Here is a 22,248-nt window from a genome sequence, read left to right as displayed (position 1 = left end):
GCCAGCCCACGGACCCCGGCCTATTGTTGCATCTCTATACGCTTCCCACCTGACACCATCTTGCACTCAACTCCAGGGTGTCGTGATTTAAAACTTTCTCTTTCAATGGGTCATCCAACAAATGTCATTATGATAGCAACTCCTCCAAATATTACCATCTGTAACATAGTTGCCCTTCGAGTCCGGTACTCGGAATAGAGAGAACCTATTTTTATATTTCGTTATCCAACAAACACTACCCCACTTGTTGCAATATTATTAATTTCCATATCGGCTGCTAAGAAGCTGCGCTTAGCTTTAAAAAACACTACTAATAACATTCTTATCGAAAAAGTAATCATTAGAAAATAAAAACAACAGGTGCATCTGCCTTGATTTACGACCAACTTCAAGATCTTGGCTAAGAAACAAAAAACAAAAAAAAAATAGTCCAAATTTGTCGGCAAAATAGATGACTTGAGCCCTTGACTAGACTTTAGGTCTACTACTAGAAGGTTAAAATTATATATGGAGAATGCTGAGAGAAAAGTTTGTGTAATTGATATGTAATTTGAATAAGCTTGTAATTGAAAAACACCAAAATCTTTGAATTCTAGGAGGAAATTTTGTATAACTAATTAGGATTTGTTTACCATGCTAGGTTTTAACTATTTAGATGAACGAAAGTGCAAAGTACTTTCATCGGTAAAGACTTCTAAATGGAGAGGTTTCATATAAAATTGGTAATTTCTACAGGTCTTGCTTCTTAGAAACATAGTAATAACAACATTATTGTTACCAAATGTGTTTTTTTTATTTTTAACCAAAAAAAACAAACAAACGGTATTTACTAGTTACTAAGAATAGTTATCAAACATGTTTTTTTAAAATAAATAAATACTTTTTTTTGTTAAAAAAATAAAAAACGAAACCAGTTTTCAAACGAGGCCATATTAATAAGAACATTATTGGGTGCCTTGGCTGAAGTGAAAATTTTCTTAATATGAGAGTACTTTTGTAATTACTTTTCATCAAGAAATTTTTTATAGAAAACGTGCCTAGTTAGGGGCAGAGGACAAGTAACAAGTGTGAAGTTGTCGGGCATGTCGGGCATAATCTAGTAAATTAAATATTGTTGATTTGTGATTCTAAAAAAAATATTGTTGATTTCTGACTGGGTGGCATTTTTAGAAGTCAATCTTCAAAACTTGAAATTATCAAATTAAAGAATAAAAAGGAAAAAAAACAAACGCAGACAAAACAAACAAACTCTTCTCAACAAAAGAAAAAAACAGGGGGGCAAATAACTTTTACCAGAGTTCCATTTTATAAATTAACAGTTTCTTTGAGGATTTATATGAATTAAATTAGACGGAATTATTATATTTATCTGTATATGAAATAAAATATCCATTAATCAAAACTGGTCTATTATGTAATGCTTGGATAGTTTATTATGTTTTGACAAACTATCTTCTGAAAAATGGTTGCAACTTCTCATCTCCTGAGAACATCAATAAAAATTAAAAAAAAAAAAAATTATGGACTCATTCCTCATATCTAGAACAGTGTCAAAGGAGATTTGTGATAGTAAGAATTTGATCAGTCGGCAAAAGAGTTAAATAGTAAGCCAAAAAAAAATTACCAATTAGTCATGGATAACTTTTTGGGAAATTCTCTGATACGTTAGGCGTACCGGTAGGTTACGTTTTTTTAACTGTTGAATCTGCGTATTTTTTAACTTTTACGTGATTTTATACAGATCTAACGGACAAAAAATTTAACATATTGATATATTAGCGTACCGAAAAAAGTCTCTAATTTTATTTTAATACAACTTTCCGTTTTATTTTTGCTTTTAGTTTACTTTCTGTTTTATTTTTGTTTTTAGCTTCATGCATATAAACCTTGGGAGTTTCTCTGGTTAGCCGTATTGGTAGGATCAATTTTTTGACTATTAAATTTGATTAAAATTAAATCAGAATAAAAAATATACAAAATAAATAATTTTTAATATAAATTTAACAGCTGAAAAATAAAAAACTACCAATAGTTTTAATTTTCTGATCTTCCGGAGAATTGGGAATTTCTCATACATGTAGGATAAGTTTGGCACACCGTCACATCATCTAGAATCTAAGAACCTTTTTTTTTTATATAATTTTCCAAATAGAACACCAACTCAGGGGCGCGCCTTCTTTGACTAAAATGTTACTCGTTGAAATTTGCAAGGACAAAAATAACACAAGTTTTCTCACCCATGTACAAGTCTAATAAACAGTGGATTCATTATAGAGGGGCAACCTGCAGCCCTTGCCTATAAATAGCACCTCTATGTGCACATATCTTCATCACAAAACAACTCAAAGCTCAAAACAGCCTTCCTTATCTTTTACTCTTTGATCCCTTTCAAAAAACCCTCAAAATCATCATGGGTGTTTTCACTTACAACGACGAGTTCTCCTCCACCATTGCCCCTTCTAGGTTGTTCAAGGCCTCCGTCCTTGATGCCGACAACCTTTTTCCAAAAATTGCTCCCCAAGCTGCTAAAAGTGCAGAGACCGTCGAAGGAAACGGAGGGCCCGGAACCGTCAAGAAGATCACCTTTCCCGATGGTAAGTGAACCTTTTTTTTTATCTCCATGATTGTGTGTATTAAGGCCCGTTCATTTCACCGATTCGATTTTAGAATTTGAGTTTTACTACAGTAAAAATCTCTCGAAAACAGTCACATTTAATTTTTTTACTACAGTAAAAATTCTCACATAAAGTCACATCTCAACTCGAATTAAAAACTCAAATTAGCGAATTAAACGGGCCCTAAAATTTTGATTACATATTTTACATATCTTCGATCGAAAGAAAATATGAGAATAATTTCTTTTTTTATTATGTTTATGTGTTTACTTACACTCCACCTAGAATGCCTCTTATTAAAAGTACATTAAAGATGGTAATACATATACAAATTTTGAACCAAATTATAATTTTTCACATCTTCCCTCTTATTAAAAGTACATTAAAGATGGTAATATCTATACAAAATTTGAACCAAATTATAATTTTTCTTGTGAAATTTCATTTGCAGGCAAGTACGTGAAGCAGAGGCTTGATTCAATTGACCACGACAACTTCAGCTACGGCCACAGCGTGATCGAAGGAGATGTTTTGTCTGCCGAGCTTGAGAAAATTTCTCATGTGACAAAATTTGTGGCATCCCCAAATGGAGGAACTATCATTAAGGTCACTACCAATTTCCACACCGTCGGAGGTGCCCACGTCGATGAAGCGAAGGCTAAGGAAGGAAAGGAAAAGGCCACCGGTCTGTTCAAGCTCATCGAAGGCTACCTCCAGGCGAACCCCGACGCTTACAACTAAATCGATCTGTTGAACCATATAATTTGTCAAATTAGTTTTCGCTGTAATCTAGCAAAATGGTGTGTGGCGTTTATGTTGTTTTGTTTTCCAGACTTCCTATAGGGGCTTGCCAATAAGATTGCGGAGTTGTGATATTCCCGTTTGTATTGAAAATTTCAAAAGCATTTTATCTTACTATAAATAAAAGAGTGAAAAAAATATCTTGTACTAAAATGTTACTTGTGCTTGATCTGTGTGTTAATCGCCATATCTTGGTTTAGTTTTGCTGCATCTTTTAAAATTTCTAGCCAATACGTATGGTATCATATCCTGAATTACTGCACCATTTTTTGAAGCTTTTGAAATTACTGCACTCAGGAAAATCTTTGCCATATATGAGAAAAATTTGGAAGCAAATAAATTCGCCAAAGAACTCATGACTTGCAAATTATGAGGACGTTTGTGATCTCGATCCTAATAAATTTAAGAAAAAGAAGATAAAAATACCTTTTAAAATGTAAGAATTTAAATTTTTATCTCTTACTTTTATTTGATATATTTTTTAATTAAATAATTATATTAACTAAAAATAAAATAATAAAAATTTAAATTCATATACTCTGACAGTAAATTCAGTAATTTTTTCATAAATTTATAAACTTACTTAAATAACAAAGGCGTTAACTATGAAGGAATCGTTTTCAAGAATATTCAACGGTCCTTTTAAAAGTAAAGCCTGTAAAAGAAGCTGACAGTACAATGAATAGGGAAGTATTACATAATTGTTGAATTTATATTTCTACACAGTACCTAATATAATTTGACATTTTTACTCGTCTAAGATTTGCATTTTGCATTATAAGTAGCATCTGTCTATACAATACTTATCCTTATTCTAAAGGCATATGTTCATGAACAAGTAAAGAAAATAATAATAATAATAATAAAATAGTATAATAAAGAAAAGTTATTTTTTCTTTTCCGTTTTCATTTTTTAGTACTTACCAATAAAATTATATTAAATAATTAATTATTAATTACTAATTATATTATATATTAATTAATAATTTATAAATAGATATCTCGTTTAACTAATAAACAGATAGTAATTACTTAATTATTAATTAAATATTAATTTATTACTATTAAGTTTAAAATGTTATTTATAAAATAATAAATAATATAGTAATTAATTATTTAATTAAAGATTAATTGCCAAAAATTAATTATATAACATATTAACAATAAAACAAGTAATAATAGGTTATTAAATAAATAATTAATAATTAATATATCAATCATATATTATGTTAATTATAATCTATTAATAAGTAAATAGTTGATAAATAAAAAATAAATAGTAATTACTCAATTAATACTTAATATTAAATTATAATTATCAATATGTAATATACAAATCAATAATAATTAATAATTGATAATTAGTAATTAATCATTGTAAAAAGACTAATTACCAAAAAATTGATGATATGATATAGATTATTAAATAAACATTAGTAATTAATTAACTAATTATTTAATTATCTAACTAAAAGTTAATAATTTAAGTAGTAAACGGAATTTTAATAAATTATGTATATACTAATTTCATTTGCAGGCAAGTATGTGAAGCAGAAGCTTGATTCAATTGACCACAACAACTTTAGCTACAGCCATAGCTTGATCGAAGGAGAAGTTTTGTCTGCCGAAGTTGAGAAAATCTCTCACGAGACCAAGTTCGTTGCATCCCCAAATGGAGGAAGCATCATTAAGGTTACTACCATGTTCCACACCGTCGGAGATGCCCAGGTCGATGAAGCAAAGGCTAAGGAAGGAAAAGAAAAGGCCACTGGTCGGTTCAAGCTCGCCGAAGGCTACTTGAACGCAAACCCCGATGCTTACAACTAAATCTGTTAAATTCTTGTCAAATTACTTTTTTTTTTCTGTATAAGTTAAAGGGTGTGGCTTGCAGGCTTGCCAATAATTAAAGAGTGTGGTGTTGTTAGTCCGGTTTGTGCTGAAATGTTTGAGAAAACATTTTATCTTGGGTTATTGACAAGAATGATCCTAACTTTTTTAAAAAGTGACAGTTTAATCTTAATTTTTTTTTTTTTTACAAATCGACCAATTTTATGGATCGCCCAATGCATATGACTACCCACGTGACCCAAATTATTAGTGGAAAGATGAAATTGCCCTGTAGAACTTTTCTTTCATCCTTTCAACAACAAGAACTTCATCTTCTTCGACACAAAAAAAACCCAGAAACATCAAATAGAAGGATGACTAGTAACATAAAAACCAGAAACAATACAACCTAGAAACCCATAAACAATACAAGAACTTCATCTTCTGCAATAGAAGAACTTCATCTCTTCAATACAAAAAAAAAAAAAAGAAAAAAACCAAGAAACTCGCTCTCTCTCAAGACCACCACCGGTCAAATGCTCAACACCAGATCCGAATTGAGAAACTCATAAAAAAACCCAAATATTATAAGTGCCAAAACCAAAACCAAAAAAACCCACCAACTAAAAAATTCAGAGAAACCCAAATAAGAAAACCAGAAATGATTTTTCTTTTCTCATTTTTTCTCAGAATCAACATAAACAGCAAACGAACCATGAAAAGAATCAAAGAAGACAAAACATGCCTAAGAACAACCCACAATCCAAAGAGATCAAAAATATTCAAATCAAAAGTTTTCGGGCACCTGGAGGAGCTGCGTGAGCTTGGAACTGAAGGGTGTAAGTAATGGCAAGCGTTGTTAGAACGAGAAAGAAAAGGGAATTTCTTCCCATGGCTCTCTCTCTCTCTCTCTCAGCGCCAATTCGAGCAACGTGTGTTTTTACACATATACCCCAACATCCTGGTCACGTGGGATGGGTCGATAGTTTTCGGACATATCTTAACAGAAATTATTAAATTTTAACTATTTAAAGTCGTTAAGGGTTGATTTATCAAAAAAATAAATAAAATTAAACTGTCACTTTTTAAAAAAATTATGAATCATTCTTGTCAATAACCATTTTATCTTTCATTAGTAATATAAATAGTATTTGTGATTTGCCAATGTTTTATCCCCATCTTGGTTAGTTTTTCTTACATCTTTCTTAATTAAATGTCTCGTTCATTTCACCGATTCGAGTTTAAAATTCGAGTTTTGTTACAGTAAAAAACTCTTAAAAACAGTCACATCTAACTTTTTTACTACAGTAAAAAGTTTTCACATAAAATCACATCTTAACTCGAATCAGCGAACCAAACGGTAGTTTGAAGCTTTGAAATGGACTTAGCATATGACCAAAATTTAAAAGCAAAATTCGCCAAATAACTGGCCTTCACATATAAATGAGGACATTTGTAAATCACCCCTAGTCAATTTTTAAGCTGGCGAACCTGGGATATATAGGGATGTATTACGTAATCTTTTTACTTCTTTAAACTAATAATTCCACATTTTTTACACGTCTACAATTTGCACTTTGGTTGATTAATTAGATTTGTCTTCAAATATATCTCATGTCCTTGTCACAAAGGCAACTGTCATTATGGAGAAGTAAAAGAGCAAACAAACAAAACGGTAAACTCCAAGGAAACTGTTCATATATATTTATCTCATAATTCATTTTTATCCGTAGATATCATACAAAATAGACACATATCCGACTTTTATTTTGTCCATTGATAGTCCCACAAGTTGGTGAACGTAGTATTCACAAGTTTATATGGACTCCCACAACTACTGTTAAAACTACTTTTTTCAAAGTCATTTGAGCAAAAATAAATAAAATAAATAAATAAATAAAAACTACTTTTTCAAAGTCAACTAAACGTGGAGATTGGGGGAAGTAATATTTAATATTTTGCTGGCCTTTCATGACGATATAACTTAGAGGAAGAAAGTCGGTTGAAGTTACATAAATTGACATATATAGCCAAAGTTGGCTACATAAATTGATTTGGACAGCCATTTCTAACTTCTATAATCACCCATCGAATTCTAGAGAAAAAATTTATGACTGATCATCATTTAGACTATACACGTTGACTTGGGCTTTAACCATAATATATATTTGGATAATTGAAAATGCATTTTATATATTTGGTTTTCTATCCCTTTATTATTTTCTGTCGTTTTCTACTTTAAGAGCCGTTTCATTCTTTTTTAGCCGTTCATCGCATATTGTCGTTTTCAGACTTTACTTTGTGGTCTTTCAACATTCTCTGTTTTGATGTCGTTTTGATTTTTTGGCCAGTCGTTCAATCTTTTTTAGTGTTGTATATGGGTTGGGTTGGTGCGGGGTAGGGATTTTTCTTGTCACGCCCCAAAGGGTGTGGGTTGTACATATTTAGCCCCAACAATATTAGAAAATTTTCATAACTCAATGATGTTTGGGTTGGGTTGGGATAGGGCAGGGTGGGTTGAGTGGTCGGGTTCATCATTCAAAAAACCAAAGTTCAATCCAACATTCAAAGTTCATCATCAAATAGAAATAATAACTCCAACATTCAAAGTTCATCATCAAATAATAATGATCATCAAATAAAAATAATACTGATAATCAAACATAACTCTAAAATTCAAAGTTCATCATCAAAAAGAAATAATACTGCTTAGTTCATCATCAAATAAATAGTAATTCAAAATTCAATCCAACATCAAACATGAAGCAAAGTAGTCCATCCAACATCAAACATAAAGCAAACATAAATTAGAGGCTTAATTCAAATTCATCCAAAGCAAGCACCGCAACAACAACCATCCCTATCAGTCCACACTCATAGGCTCCTTATCAGGCATGTTTGTGCGGGTTGGATTAGGGGTGCGGGTTATTATAGGCTCAACCCACAAACCGTTCCAAACACCTCAGACCAAACATTTAGTAGGCCAAAAAATAAAAAATAATGTTATAAGTTGCCTTGTTCGGGTTGGGTTGGGTTTGCGGGTTGTTCAGGTTTATGTACACCCCTAATCTTTTTTTGTTGTATGACGCTTTTTTTTTGTCGTTCACTTCTTAGAGTCCTTTCTCAACTGTTGTCGTTGTGATTTTTTTTTATTACTGATTTCCATATTCGTTGTTTATAGATTTCTTAATGGAGAGGTTCATTAAGTGTTAATTTCTACTTCTCCGTTTTTATTTGAGGAATAAGTATGCATGACATAAAAGGTTTTAGAAACATTATGACGTCCCTTGGCTGAAGTGGAAGATTATTAATCTTAAAGCACTTTCCTAATTACCTTTCAATAATATATATATATATATATATATATATATCATGCAAAGCCTCAAATTGTGTCCATCATCAAGGATGTTTTATCCAGAAGGTTCCCTTAGCTATTAGAGGAAGACCACATGTGACGAGTGCATAAGTTGTGGGGCATGTGAGTTATAAAATAATCACCGGGAAATAAGACTTTTGAAAAGATATAAAATAAAAAATAAAAAACGTTTTTCAAATATTATATCCAAAATAAAAAAAGAAAAGAGATATTTGCTGATTATTAATGCTGATTATTGCCTACTGGCTGGCATTTTTAGAAGTCAACCTTCAAATCTTGAAAATAGTGGGGGGGAAAAAAAGGAAAAAAGAATAGTGCTTCACCACTTACCAGGGACAAAATGTTTTTTTTTTTTTCTTTTGAGGATTTTATATGATTTGAATCAAATAGAATAATTATGACATTTCATCTGCATATGAAGTAGGATAACCAATAACCAAAAAGGTATATATGTATATAGAGCTTGGATAGTGAATTATGTTTGATAAAGTATTCTGATCTCAGAATAGTAAAGGTTCCATTTTTCTACCATTTTCTGCTTCTTTAATTTCAATGCAGTTAACATAAATTGTCCAATTTTTTCCCCTGCGCATTGAACCATATATTCACATATAGGATAAATATATGAAATGTTATCAATCTTGGATCCAACGATCTTTCTTTATTCCTAGCTAGTTGTGAGTAAATTCATATTAAATCAACCGAGAGGCGCCTTCTTTGACTAAAATGCAAATTATTTAACTCCTTTAAAAGAAATGCTACTTATTTGAGAACTATTATAATTTCCCAGCACGGCAAAGATAATAATAGTTTTTCTCGTCAATCATGTAAACATCCAATAAAAGAATATTTACTCGCTAAATTACTCAATAAATCAGGGGATATTTCATACGGAGCAACCAGAAGCCTTAGCCTATAAATAGCAGCACTATAATGCACATCTCTTCAACACAAAACACCTCAAAGTTCAAAACAACCCTTCCTTATCTTTTCCTCTTTGAACCCTTTCGAAACCTTAGATCATCATGGGTGTTTTCTCTTTCGATGACGAGTTCACCGCCAATGTTGCTCCCGCTAGGCTGTTCAAGGCCTTCGTCCTTGACGCTGACAACCTTTTCCCAAAAATTGCTCCCCAAGCTGCTAAAAGTGCTGAGACTGTCGAAGGAAATGGAGGGCCCGGAACCGTCAAGAAGCTTACCTTTCCTGATGGTATAGTAAAATTTTACTTTATCTCCGTGATCTTGTGTATTTATGATTTTAATGAAGACACATTTATATTTCTTCAATTGAAAGAGAAAAAGAGAATAATTCATTTTTTCATGTGTTTACGTACTCACTAAATTACGAAATACAATTTGAATTCCTAACAAACATTAATTAGATAAGTTTGCACATAAATAAAAGGACGCTTCTTTCCATTTCAATCCCTTTCCTTTTCTTATTACAACCAATTCGATACCCTGAAGCAATAAAGATGGTATATGCAAATTTCGAACCAAATCAGAGTTTCATGTGAAATTTCATTTGCAGGCAAGTACGTGAAGCAAAAGCTTGATGCAGTTGACCTAGACAACTTGAGCTACAGCCACAGCTTGATCGAAGGAGATGTTTTGTCTGCTGAACTTGAGAAAATCTCTCACCAGACCAAGTTTGTGGCATCCCCAGATGGAGGAGCGATTATTAAGGTCAACACCAAGTTCTACACCATTGGAGATGCCCCGATCAATGAAGAGAAGGCTAAGGAGGGAAAAGAAAAGGCCGTCGGTCTGTTCAAGCTCGTCGAAGGCTACCTCGTCGCAAACCCCGACGCTTACAACTAAATGATCAGTTGAACCATATGCTTGTCAAATTAATTTTCTTTCTATAAGCTAAAGGGTGTTGCTTTCATGTTGTTTTGTCTCCTAGACTTTCTAGGCTTTCCAATAAGAGTGTGGAGTTGTGATAATCCTGTTTGCATTGAAATGTTAAAGAAAGCATTGTATCTTTTACAAATTACATAATGATCATATATTGCACTAAAAGAGTTCCTGTGTTTCATTTGTGTGTCATCCCCATCTGCGTTTATTTTTTGCTACATCTTTCTATTGTCGATCCAATGCATATTCTCTCACATTTTTTAGATGTAATCTACTTCGCTACCTTTTGAAGCCTTTGAAAAGACTGTACATAGAAATATCTTACCATATGTGTTGAGGGGTAGTCATTTTTATGACCGAAATAATAGGCCCCGCACCAAAGCATGTCAACGGGGAAGAACAGCCCGAACAGGCTAACTACGCCAAACAGACCTTGAAAAAATTGACTTTGCTACTTTTGAAGCCTTTGAAAAGACTGTAATCTACTTTGTTGCTTCGCTACCTTTTTGAGATGTAATCTACTTCGCTGCCTTTTGAAGCTTTTAAAATGACTGTACTTAGAAAAAATCATACCATATGTGTTGAGGGGTAGTCATTTTTATGACTGAAAGAATAGACCCCCTGCCAGAGCAGGCCGACGGGGAAGAATAGCCCGAACAGGCCGACCACGCCAAACAAACCTAGAAAAAATCTACTTCGCTACCTTTTGAAGCCTTTGAAAAGATTGTAATACTTCGCTACTTCACTATCTTTTTTAGATGTAATCTACTTTGCTACCTTTTAAAGCCTTTGAAAAGATTGTACTTAGAAAAAATTTTATCATATGTGTTGATGGGTAGTCATTTTTATGACCGAAAGAATAGGGCCCCGCCAAAGCAGGCGACGGGGAAGAACTGCCCGAACAGGCTGACCACGCCAAACATTCCTAGAAAAAATCTACTTTGCTACTTTTGAAGCCTTTGAAAAGACTATAATCTACTTTGCTACTTCGCTACCTTCTTGAGATGTAATCTACTTCGCTACCTTTTGAAGCTTTTGAAACAACTGTACTTAGAAAAAATCTTACCATATGTGTTGAGGGGTAGTCATTTTTATGATCGAAAGAATATACCCTCTGCCAGAGCAGACTGATGGGGAAGAATAGCCCGAACAGGCTGACCACGCCAAACAAACCTAGAAAAAATCTACTTCACTACCTTTTGAAGCCTTTGAAAAGACTGTAATATACTTCGCTACTTCACTACCTTTTCGAGATGTAATCAACTTTGCTATCTTTTGAAGCCTTTGAAAAGACTGTACTTAGAAAAAATCTTATCATATGTGTTGATGGGTAGTCATTTTTATGACCGAAAGAATAGGGCCCCGCCAAAGCAGGCCGACGGGGAAGAACTGCCCGAATAGGCTGACCACGCCAAACAGACCTAGAAAAAATCTACTTTGCTACTTTTGAAGCCTTTGAAAAGACTATAATCTACTTTGCTACTTCACTACCTTCTTGAGATGTAATCTACTTCGCTGCCTTTTGAAGCTTTTGAAACAACTGTACTTAGAAAAAATCTTACCATATGTGTTGAGGGGTAGTCATTTTTATGACCGAAAGAATATACCCTCTGCCAAAGCAGACTGATGGAGAAGAATAGCCCGAACAGGCTGACCACGCCAAACAAACCTAGAAAAAATCTACTTCACTACCTTTTGAAGCCTTTGAAAAGACTATAATCTACTTTGCTACTTCACTACCTTCTTGAGATGTAATCTACTTCGCTGCCTTTTGAAGCTTTTGAAACAACTGTACTTAGAAAAAATCTTACCATATGTGTTGAGGGGTAGTCATTTTTATGACCGAAAGAATATACCCTCTGCCAAAGCAGACTGATGGAGAAGAATAGCCCGAACAGGCTGACCACGCCAAACAAACCTAGAAAAAATCTACTTCACTACCTTTTGAAGCCTTTGAAAAGACTGTACTTAGAAAAAATCTTATCATATGTGTTGAGGGGTAGTCATTTTTATGACTGAAAGAATAGGCCCCCTGCAAGAGCAGGTTGACGGAGAAGAACAGCCCAAATAGGCCGACCACGCCAAACAGACCAAACTGGCCGAGCATGCCGAGCAGGCAGACCAAGCTGAACAGTCTGAACAGGCGGACCGGAGCGAGCACTGGCCCGAACAGGCTGAGCACTTGATCAGAGTTGACCGAGCACATTGTCCGAGCAATAACCGACACCGATTGGAGGAACAGGACAAGTTCCCTATCAGCCAACTTACTACCACGTGGCCTTCTCTCTGCAATCCCAATGGGGGCTCCCACACTAATATGGACGTGGCACGTGTCATATGATCGGTACAACTCTACATCTTGGTCACGCCCGGGTTCTTGGTTAGATCTGAACACTACCCGGATCTGGAGATACTCTATAAATACCAAGCTCATTAGCTCACAAAGATAGGGATATTTTTCCACACCTAACTCTGCCTACTCATTTGTTACTCTCGACCAGAACACTGACTTAAGCGTCGGAGTACCATTTACAGACACCACACCAATGTCTCCCCTCGCTCCGAGGCCATCTCCTCTTTCGTTGCAGGCCAGAACAGTGCTAGGGATCAGTCCCGAACAGTGTAAGGGCTTGAGCAGAACAATACTAGGGATCTATTTTGAACAGTGCTAAGGATACGTCAGGAACAGTGCTAGGACCCGAGCAGAACAATGCTGGGATCTGTTACGAAAAGTGCTACGGATCCGTCCCGAACAATGTTAGGGATCCGTCCCGAATAGTGCTAGGACCCAAGCATAACAGTGCTAGGGATCCGTTCCGAACAGTGCTAGGGATCCGTTCTGAATAGTGCTATGGATCCGACTAGAAAAGGTAGAGAACAGAGTCCGGTTACCATGCGCTTCTACACACGGTGTTGTGTTGGATTTCGGCATCAACAATATGATCACCAAAAATTGGACGCAAAATTTGCCAAATAACTTACCTAATTATATAAGTGAGGACAAGATTTGAAATCCCATCCGTTGTCAATTAAAAAGCTTCCTTAAACAATGGTCGACCATCTTGGAATCATTTCTTAAAATATGGAACAGCGCTCCTGCTTAAATTGAAGCCAAACACATTTTTAATTGATGCAAAATAAGCTGACACCTTGGATGGGGTTGTATTCAACATTTTTCCACAAGTATAACATTTTTTTTATTCTTTTTGGTAGAATACAAAAGTTTATACATTTGCATTTTGCATAATAAGTACGTTTTGCTTTAACACTATTTGTCCTTGTGCTAACGGCAAACTTGCATGAACAAGCAAACATACAATTTTATCCTGCTCAAAAAAGTCATCCGATAAGTCAATTTTATCCTAGGCATCATACAAATAGACATTCAACTTTTATTATGTCCATTTGATAATAACACTAGTTGGTGAATGTGAGTTCAGATGTATCGTCTCTATTTTTCTGTCTCGATAGTTGTCCATTCACTATTTATTTATCATATTATTTAAATTTAAAAATCTAACTATACGTATAAAAATAAAAAACTAAAAATACTTAAACAATTTTTAATGTGTTAAAATTTAATTAAAGGGATAGCTACCGAGACAAAAAAAATAGGACAGCAAATCTTGGCTAGGTATTCACAAGTTATGAACTTCTCTAGTTTTATTTTATGTAACTACTTTTGCAAAGTCAAGTGAACGTGGTACCAAAAGATGGGGGAAAGAAATATTAGTTTCAGCCGGCCATTAATGATGATAACTTAAAATATGAAAGTAGGCCGAAATAATATAAATAAATATATATATATATATTTATGTATATAGCAAAAGTTGACTATACAAATTAATTTTGACAGCCATTTCCAAATACCGAAATCATCCATCGAATTCTAGAGAAAAATTTACACTGATTTAGACTATAAACGTTGCTAGAGTTGTCAAATGGGCCAGGCCGTCCATGGACGGCCCGGCCCAGCCCGTAACAGTGTTGGATTCGACATGGCCCGGTACGGTACTATTACGGGCCGTGCCGGCCCGGCACGTTTGATGGGCTAGGGCTGGGCCTCGGCTTCTCAGCCCACGGCCCTAGCCCGTGAAGGCCCGCGGTCCGGCCCAAGCCCAGTTCAGCCCAAGCCTGGATTCGGCCCTTGTTTGGCTCGGCCGAGGCCCGCCAAACGGCCCGCAGCCTGTTCAAAATGTGACCGTTGGGCCCTTCGCGGGCCCAACGGTCGGCCCGTGACAGGCCTCCCGTTTGGCCCATGACGGGCCTACCGTTAGGCCCATCACAGGCCGACCGTTGGGCTCGCCAAGGGCCTAACTGTCACAATCCGAAAATTCCTCAAAAAATCCCCTATAAGTACCCCTTAATTCCACCCTAAATCCCATACAACAATTCACTCTCAACTTCTCATCTCACTCTCATTCTATCAAGCATCTTGTCTATTTGATTTTGATTCTAAGTTTTTTTCTCGCGATCACTCATTTTCTTGTTCTTTCATTTACAAAGTTTAAGTTTAATCAATTTTCAGAAAATGGCCACATCAAACTTCTCTGATTTCACTGCTCTTCCTGAGCTTGGTGATGAGCCATTTTTCGATGATGAAATGATGCCTCCCAACCCCAACCCCACTCAACCAGAAAGTGCTCCAGTAGATAATGCTTCAGTGCACAACGAGGAAGCTAGAGAACGCACCAGGAAAAAAAGACCGCGAACTTCTCTTGCATAGTAGTATTTCACCGAGGAGCCCCGACCAAATCCAAAAACAGGTGAAATGAAAATTCGTGCGGTATGTAAGTATTGTAAAAACAGTTTTCTAATAAAAATGGTGGGGGTACTGGTCATCTGGATAGACATTAGAAAGTATGTCTACCGTTGCACCAAGGTGGGAGTGTGGACTCCCGCCAACAAACACTATCACTCACATCACAGGTGTTGCAACATTTTACATACGATGCACAACCTGCTCTTGAGGCACTAGCTAAATTTCTAGCTAGTTCCGGATTGCCTCTTTCTTTTGCAGATGAGTCGTTCGAAGAATTCATCCAGAGGGCCTTCTGCCAACAATTTAAACAGGTAAGTAGAAACACAACTCGTTCTGTTTGCAATGAGACAATCTCTTGTTGATAATTTTACGACTTTTAATACTATTGTATCTTGCACTTCTGATCTATGGGAAAGGTGCAATAGAACTGCATATTTATGCGCCACGGCGCATTATGTTGATGACGAATGGGTTTTACAAAAAATAATAATAGGTTTTCGTTTATGTCCATATCCTCATAACGCATCATCTATTTTTGGTACAATAATGGAAATTTTTGGATTTTATGGGATATAAGATAAAGTTTGAACTATTACTTTTGATAATGAATCAGCTAATACGGCTGCAATTAACATGTTTAAACGTAGTTTGAAACCAGCGTTTGGGGTGGGGGGAATTTTCATCAACGGTGTGCATGTCACATAATCAATTTAGTAGTTCAGGCAGGAATTGAACATATTTCATCTAATCTAACAAATATTAGAGAATCTTTATCCTTCATATCTAGTTCTGGAGTTTGGCTCCAAGAATTTAAATAATATTGCAGGAACAGTCAGATGCGCCTAAGAAAGTTCCCAACTGACGTGAGACATAGGTGGAATTCCACCTATTTAATGTTGAAGGCAGCACTTCCGTATTTACAGCTTATCACGACATATGTAAACATTAAGAACGATCAACTTTTAATTTTTTATACGGATTGGTAGATTGGTGAGTGGTTTTTTAAATTTCTAGAAATTTTTTACAATGCTGGAGTTTATTATCCTACTGCACATTTAGCTTTACATAAAATATTTAATATTTCAAAAATATTTTCTTATTATAGGGATACATAACTTTTTGGAGACATGGTTAAGTTAATGGAAGCTAAATTTAAAAGTTATTGGTCAGGTTGTCCTATGTTATATGCATTAGCAACCATTGTAGATCTTAGGTGCGGAGTATATGGGATTGAATCATTGATGACTCCTATAGCAAAAAATTTAGGAATTGATATGCAACAAACTATTATTGGCACTAAGAAAATGTTAGAAAAGGTATTTAGCTTGTATGAAGCAAAATACGGCACAGGTCAAAAAGAACAGGGAACTTCGACGTCAACTAGCAGTTCGGGGCTAAAGGATCGTCGTGGAGTTTCTTGAAGAAGAATGAGAAAACAACAGGATCGTCATCAACACAAGCGTCTATTGAACTAGTAAAATATTTTGAAGCAAATTTTGTAATCGATGACGACAAACTAGACATCTTATAGTGGTGGAAGAGCAAGACCGATCATTTTTCAACACTATCCGTAATAGCTCGTGACATTCTGACAACTCCAGTGTCAACGGTAGCATCGGAGCAAGCATTTAGCACAAGCAACCGAATTCTTAACGAGAAGAGAAGTAGAATGTATCCAAATATCTTGGAGGGGCTAATGTGCGTGAAAGACTGGGAATATACTAGAAGACGAAAACAACAATACACAGATGATTCAACGCAAGACTATTTTTTTAACTTAGAAATAACGAAATCTTCTGAAAGCACTTAGGTTTGTAATTTACTATTTCTACTGCACTCTTTTTTCCTTCGCTAAGGTTTTGACCCGATCTCCCCATGAGTTTTACTTGGTAAGGTTTTTAACGATACAGTCATTTATGTGTACTTATTTCTATTATGTCAATTCAATAAAATCACATTTTTAAAGGCATATGATATATTTTCTTAAAACCTTTTTTTTTTTTTTTTACCGTTTATCGCATGTTGTCGCTTTCTAACTTTATAGTTTATAGTGGTCTTTCAACTTTCTCTGTTTTGATATCGTTTTATATTTTTTTATCGTTCAATCTCTTTTTTTGTTGTTTCTCCTTTTTGGCCGTTCACTTTTTAGTCCTTATATAACTCTTGTCGTTGTCATTTCTTTTATTACTGTTTTCCGTTTCGTTTTTTCTCTTTTTTTAATTCTTTTTTCCCGTCGTTTCCATTTTGCTGCCCTCATCAAAGAACCAAATTCTAAATGGCAACACAGGAAGAATAATTCGTCCAAAGAAACGAACAAACGGACCGCATTCCTCTAATCCTGTTTATACATATAATTCCACAACCAAATATAATGGTTGAAGTATTTTTGTTATCCATATATATTTTACGGCGAAAAAATTAAAAAAAAAAAAATCAGAAACCCGATTCGGACCAGCCATTTCCAATAGGAAAAGCATTGAATTGTAGGAGGAAATTACTTTTATAATTGATTTAGGATATAAACTGACCATTTCAAACTTTAATAATTTAGATGGACCAAAGTGCATAGTATTTTCGTTAATATAGAGAGAGAGAGACATGGTTATGTGAAAGTTATGGCGTCCCTTGGCTGAAGTGGAAGATTTATTAGTCTTAATGTACTTTCTTAATTACCTTTTAATAACAAAATTACTCCTGAAATTGTATGCATCAACAAGGAATTTTTATCCAGAACCATTCCTTATTGGGGGCAGACCACATGGAACAAAGTGTGAAAACTGAGGGGCGTGTTAGATCGGTGGGAATAAGATCTTAGAACCCAAAAAAAAAAAAAAATGTGTTTTCATGTATTATAGTCCAAAATAAAAAAGAAAAGAGAGATTTGCTGATTATAAATGCAGATTACTGACTGGCTGGAAAATTTAGAAGTCAAACTTCAAGTCTTGAAATTAATTGGGAAAAAAAAACAAAAAGAAAATACAAATCTTGAGGTAGCCCCTTCCCATTCCAAACCAACACTATCCCAACAAAAAAAAAAAAAAAAGCAGTCATCAATGATCCAAACAGGTAATATATAAAGCATGGATGAATATTGATTTATGCTTTATAAGGTATCTTGTGAAAATTTTGTTGTAACTAGTTATTTTTCTATTTAAGGACGCCAATAAAAAAGACAATGGCATAAATGAAGTTTCATGCCCTCAAGTTCCTGATCTCCAGTACCGCAAAGTTTCTTTTTTTTTTTCCTACTATTTTATGCCATTTGAATTTTCATGCAGTTCACATAAATAATAAAAAAAATTTCCCTGCATATTGAACTATTTCACATTTAAGATAAATTTTACATATTCAATCAACCGATCGAGAGATGCCTTCTTTGACTAAAATGCTCCTTATTTTAAAATAATCATAATTTTTTGACAGGGCAAAAATAATAATAATTTTCTCTTCAATCATGTAAGCATCCAATAAAAAAAATATCTACTTGCTTAAGTATTCAATAAACAAGGGATTATTCTTACTGAGCTACCCTCAGGCTTAGCCTATAAATGGGACCTCTATATGCACATCTTTTCAACACAAAACACCTCAGAGTCCAAAACAATCCTTCCTTATATTTTCCTCTTTGATCCCATTCGAAAACTTAGATCATCATGGGTGTTTACTCTTTCGACGATGAGTTCACCGCCAATGTTGCTCCCGCTAGATTGTTCAAGGCCTCTGTCCTTGATGCTGACAACCTTTTCCCAAAAATTGCTCCCCAAGCTGCTAAAAGTGCCGAGACGGTCGAAGGAAATGGAGGTGTTGGAACTGTCAAGAAACTCACCTTTCCCGATGGTAAGTAAACTTTTTTCTTTATCTCCATGATCCTATGTATATATGATTTTGATAACATATTTTACATATGTTCAATTGAAAGAGAATAAGGGAATAGTTTATTTTTTTTTTCATGTGTTCTTGTATTTACTCACTAAATTAGGAATACAATTTCAATTCTTAATATATAGTAATTAGCAGATAAGTTTGTACTTAAATAAAATGATGCTTCTTTCCATTTCAATCCCTTTCTTCTTTTTTCTTTGTTACAACTAATTAGATACCCTGAAGGTAAAAGTACAATAAAGATGGTATATATATGCAAATTTCGAACCAAATCAAAATTTTCATGTGAAATTTCATTTGCAGGCAAGTATGTGAAGCAAAAGCTTGATGCAGTTGACCTCGACAACTTGAGCTACAGCCACAGCTTGATCGAAGGAGATGTTTTGTCTTCTGAACTCGAGAAAATCTCTCACGAGACCAAGTTCGTGGCATCCCCAGATGGAGGAACGATCATTAAGGTCAACACCAAGTTCTACACCATTGGAGATGCCCCGGTCAATGAAGAGAAGGCTAAGGAAGGAAAAGAAAAGGCCGTCGGTCTGTTCAAGCTCGTCGAAGGCTACCTCATCGCGAACCCCGACGCTTACAACTAAATCAGTTGAACCATATGCTTGTCAATTTTTTTTTTTTTTTCTGTAAGCTAAAGGGTGTGCCCTTCATGTTGTTTTGTAGCCTGGACTTAATTTCTAGGCTTGCCAATAAGAGTGTGGAGTTGAAATAATACCGTTTGCATTCAAATGTTTGAGAAAGCATTGTATCTTTTACAATAATAATATGATGATGATATATCTTGCACTAAAAGAGTTCTTGTGATTCATCTGTGTGTCATCCCCCTGCATCTTGGTTAATTTTTTGCTACATCTTTCTATTCTCTATCCAATACACATTGAATCACATATTGGAGATATGTAATTTACTGTACTACCTTTTTAAGACTTAAAAAAAGACTGCACTTAGAAAAATCTTACCATATGATCCCCAAAATTTGAACGCAAATTCTGCCAAATAACTGACTTGATCAATTATAAATAAGGACATTTGCTAATCTCATCCCTAGTCAATTAACAAGCTTCCTTAAACAAGGGCTCACCATCTAGGGATCATTCTGCAAATATTCAACGGCGCCCCAGTTAAAATTGAAGCCTAAAACATATTTTATACTTGCAAAACAAGCTCATGACACCTGAGATGGGGATGTATTCAACATTTTTACACAAGTCTAACATTTTTTCTTTTCTTTGGCAGAAGAAAAAAAAGTCTAAAATTTGCATTTTGCATAACGAGTACATTTTTCATTAATAATATCTGTCATTGTCCTAGAGGCAAACGTCTTTAAACAAGCAAACAAACAATTTTATTTTTATCATACTTACAAAGTCATCCCATAAGTCAATTTTATGCTAGACGTCATACAAATAGACGTTCACCTTTTATGATATCCATTTGATAATAACACTTAGTTGGTGAACGTAGTATTCAGAAGTTATGAACTTCACTAGTATTATTTTTACTAGTTGAAATGGATTCACTAGTATTATTAAATTACTTTTGAAAAGTCAGGCGAACGTGGTACTAAAAGATGGGGGAAGCATTACTTAAGTTGCAAGCTGGCCTTAATTTCGTGATGATAACTTAGAATAATAGTACATCAAACGAATAAAACTTTATAATAAATTAATTACTTTTATTCAGGCCGTATCAAACAAACACATAGCAACGTGTTACAATATTAATTATTGCTATGGCTTCTAAGAAGCTGCCTCAAAGCTATATAAAATGTAGCTGTTTTAATATATGAGAGTATCTCGAATGCAATATTATAATTAATGTGTTAATTGTAAATTTAACATTTGATTGTAAAAAATACTCTCCAATGTAATGCTTTTACTGTGCCAAATTTCTCATATGCTATACTTTGTGGTAAATTTTTCACTAAATATAACATATGAGAAATTTGGCATTTGATTGTCGTTAGTTAAATGTTTACTTTTTTATGTAATCAATGCAACTTTTGCATTTTTTAATTATTTTAAACATAAAGTTTAATTTTACAACTTTCAAAGTTTAATAATTATGGAAAAAAAATAAATTTAGCATTTCAAATAGCATTATGTATTACAATAAAAATAAAAATAACACATCATATCACATTTTTTAATAATAAATATACAATTAATATTAATATTTACATTAGAGATGGTCTAACTAATTACAAGCTCTTAGCCAAGACAAGAAAAACAAAAACACAAAACAAAATAAAAGGAATATATATATATATATGAAGTACTATATTAATTTCCGTGGCTGCTAAGGAGGGGTGTCTATTTATAATGAACGCTACCCACAGATGCATCTGCCTTAATGTATGACCAAGGTCAAGGATGCATATGTCCTACTTTTAAGAAATAGCTTGTAATTTGTCGGTAGATTTTAAGTCGCCGTGACTTGATTATGGAGCAAGTTGATTTTAAATCCATCACTTGATCTTAAGTAGATCTACTAATTAGTAGGTTGCTATTGCAATCAAAGTGTACTAATTAAATTATGGAGCAACTTGAAAGAATAATTAATCTGTACAATTTTTTTTTATGAGAAAAAGTATAAATCTCATGAGAAATAAGAGTAGACTATGAGGAAGATAAATATAAAATAAACAAATAAATTAGGATTGATTTTTTCTACTTTTCTTATTTTATTAATTTTTGGAAAGTTTTCTGATTTAATGTATTTAATTTGATACAATAGTTTTCATTTTAATTATTTAATTAACCTATAAATTGACTACACTCTTACAAGCAATTCAGACTTTTGATTGATAAATATTAGATAGAATTATTTCTCTCACTTGATTTTTTCTTCCCCGTCATCTCTCTCTCCCAAATTTCTTCTTTTCTTTCTCTCTCCTCTCTAATTTCTCCTCTTTCTCTTCTCTCTTCTCTTTTCTCTCCCTAGTTCTACATCAAACTCATCACATGCAGTTTTTCTCTTTTTAAAAAAAAAAAAAAAAGGAAATCACATGCAGGTTCATAATTACAGTATGAATTAAGTCAATCCCAATTTTCACTTTAAACTAATGGCCAAATTAAGTGAAAAGACTAGCAGATCTTGTGCGTCTAGATATTGAAAAAA

General features: G+C 34.1%; 3 protein-coding genes across 3 annotated transcripts; all 3 read left to right on the top strand.

Annotated features, from left to right (window-relative positions):
• Positions 1-2,315: 2,315 nt before the first annotated feature.
• On the top strand, positions 2,316-3,583 carry LOC21411392 (major allergen Pru av 1). The gene is made up of 2 exons (XM_024164096.1): positions 2,316-2,594; positions 3,067-3,583. The coding sequence occupies exons 1-2, from the start codon at positions 2,411-2,413 to the stop codon at positions 3,354-3,356; spliced, it is 474 nt and encodes a 157-aa protein (XP_024019864.1). The 5' UTR covers positions 2,316-2,410; the 3' UTR covers positions 3,357-3,583.
• A 6,000-nt stretch (positions 3,584-9,583) lies between these two features.
• LOC112091164 (major allergen Pru ar 1-like) lies at positions 9,584-10,588 on the top strand. Its single transcript, XM_024164099.1, has 2 exons — positions 9,584-9,828; positions 10,150-10,588. The coding sequence occupies exons 1-2, from the start codon at positions 9,645-9,647 to the stop codon at positions 10,437-10,439; spliced, it is 474 nt and encodes a 157-aa protein (XP_024019867.1). The 5' UTR covers positions 9,584-9,644; the 3' UTR covers positions 10,440-10,588.
• Positions 10,589-18,804: 8,216 nt separating this feature from the next.
• Positions 18,805-19,909, top strand: LOC21411391 (major allergen Pru ar 1). The gene is made up of 2 exons (XM_024164098.1): positions 18,805-19,074; positions 19,423-19,909. Exons 1-2 carry the CDS (start codon positions 18,891-18,893, stop codon positions 19,710-19,712), a joined length of 474 nt encoding a protein of 157 aa, XP_024019866.1. The 5' UTR covers positions 18,805-18,890; the 3' UTR covers positions 19,713-19,909.
• Positions 19,910-22,248: the final 2,339 nt, after the last annotated feature.

Source organism: Morus notabilis, unplaced genomic scaffold (assembly GCF_000414095.1).
Source record: "Morus notabilis unplaced genomic scaffold, ASM41409v2 Scaffold2243, whole genome shotgun sequence".
Classification (NCBI taxonomy): domain Eukaryota; kingdom Viridiplantae; phylum Streptophyta; class Magnoliopsida; order Rosales; family Moraceae; genus Morus; species Morus notabilis.
This window is presented reverse-complemented; position numbering and strand designations above follow the sequence as displayed.

Excerpts from the sequence above, each read along its gene's own strand:
- LOC21411392 (XM_024164096.1), top strand. The coding sequence starts at position 2,411 with ATGGGTGTTTTCACTTACAACGACGAGTTCTCCTCCACCATTGCCCCT. Across the intron at positions 2,595-3,066 it reads GAAGATCACCTTTCCCGATG|GCAAGTACGTGAAGCAGAGG; the intron begins GTAAGTGAACCT and ends TTTCATTTGCAG.
- LOC21411391 (XM_024164098.1), top strand. The coding sequence starts at position 18,891 with ATGGGTGTTTACTCTTTCGACGATGAGTTCACCGCCAATGTTGCTCCC. Across the intron at positions 19,075-19,422 it reads GAAACTCACCTTTCCCGATG|GCAAGTATGTGAAGCAAAAG; the intron begins GTAAGTAAACTT and ends TTTCATTTGCAG.
- LOC112091164 (XM_024164099.1), top strand. The coding sequence starts at position 9,645 with ATGGGTGTTTTCTCTTTCGATGACGAGTTCACCGCCAATGTTGCTCCC. Across the intron at positions 9,829-10,149 it reads GAAGCTTACCTTTCCTGATG|GCAAGTACGTGAAGCAAAAG; the intron begins GTATAGTAAAAT and ends TTTCATTTGCAG.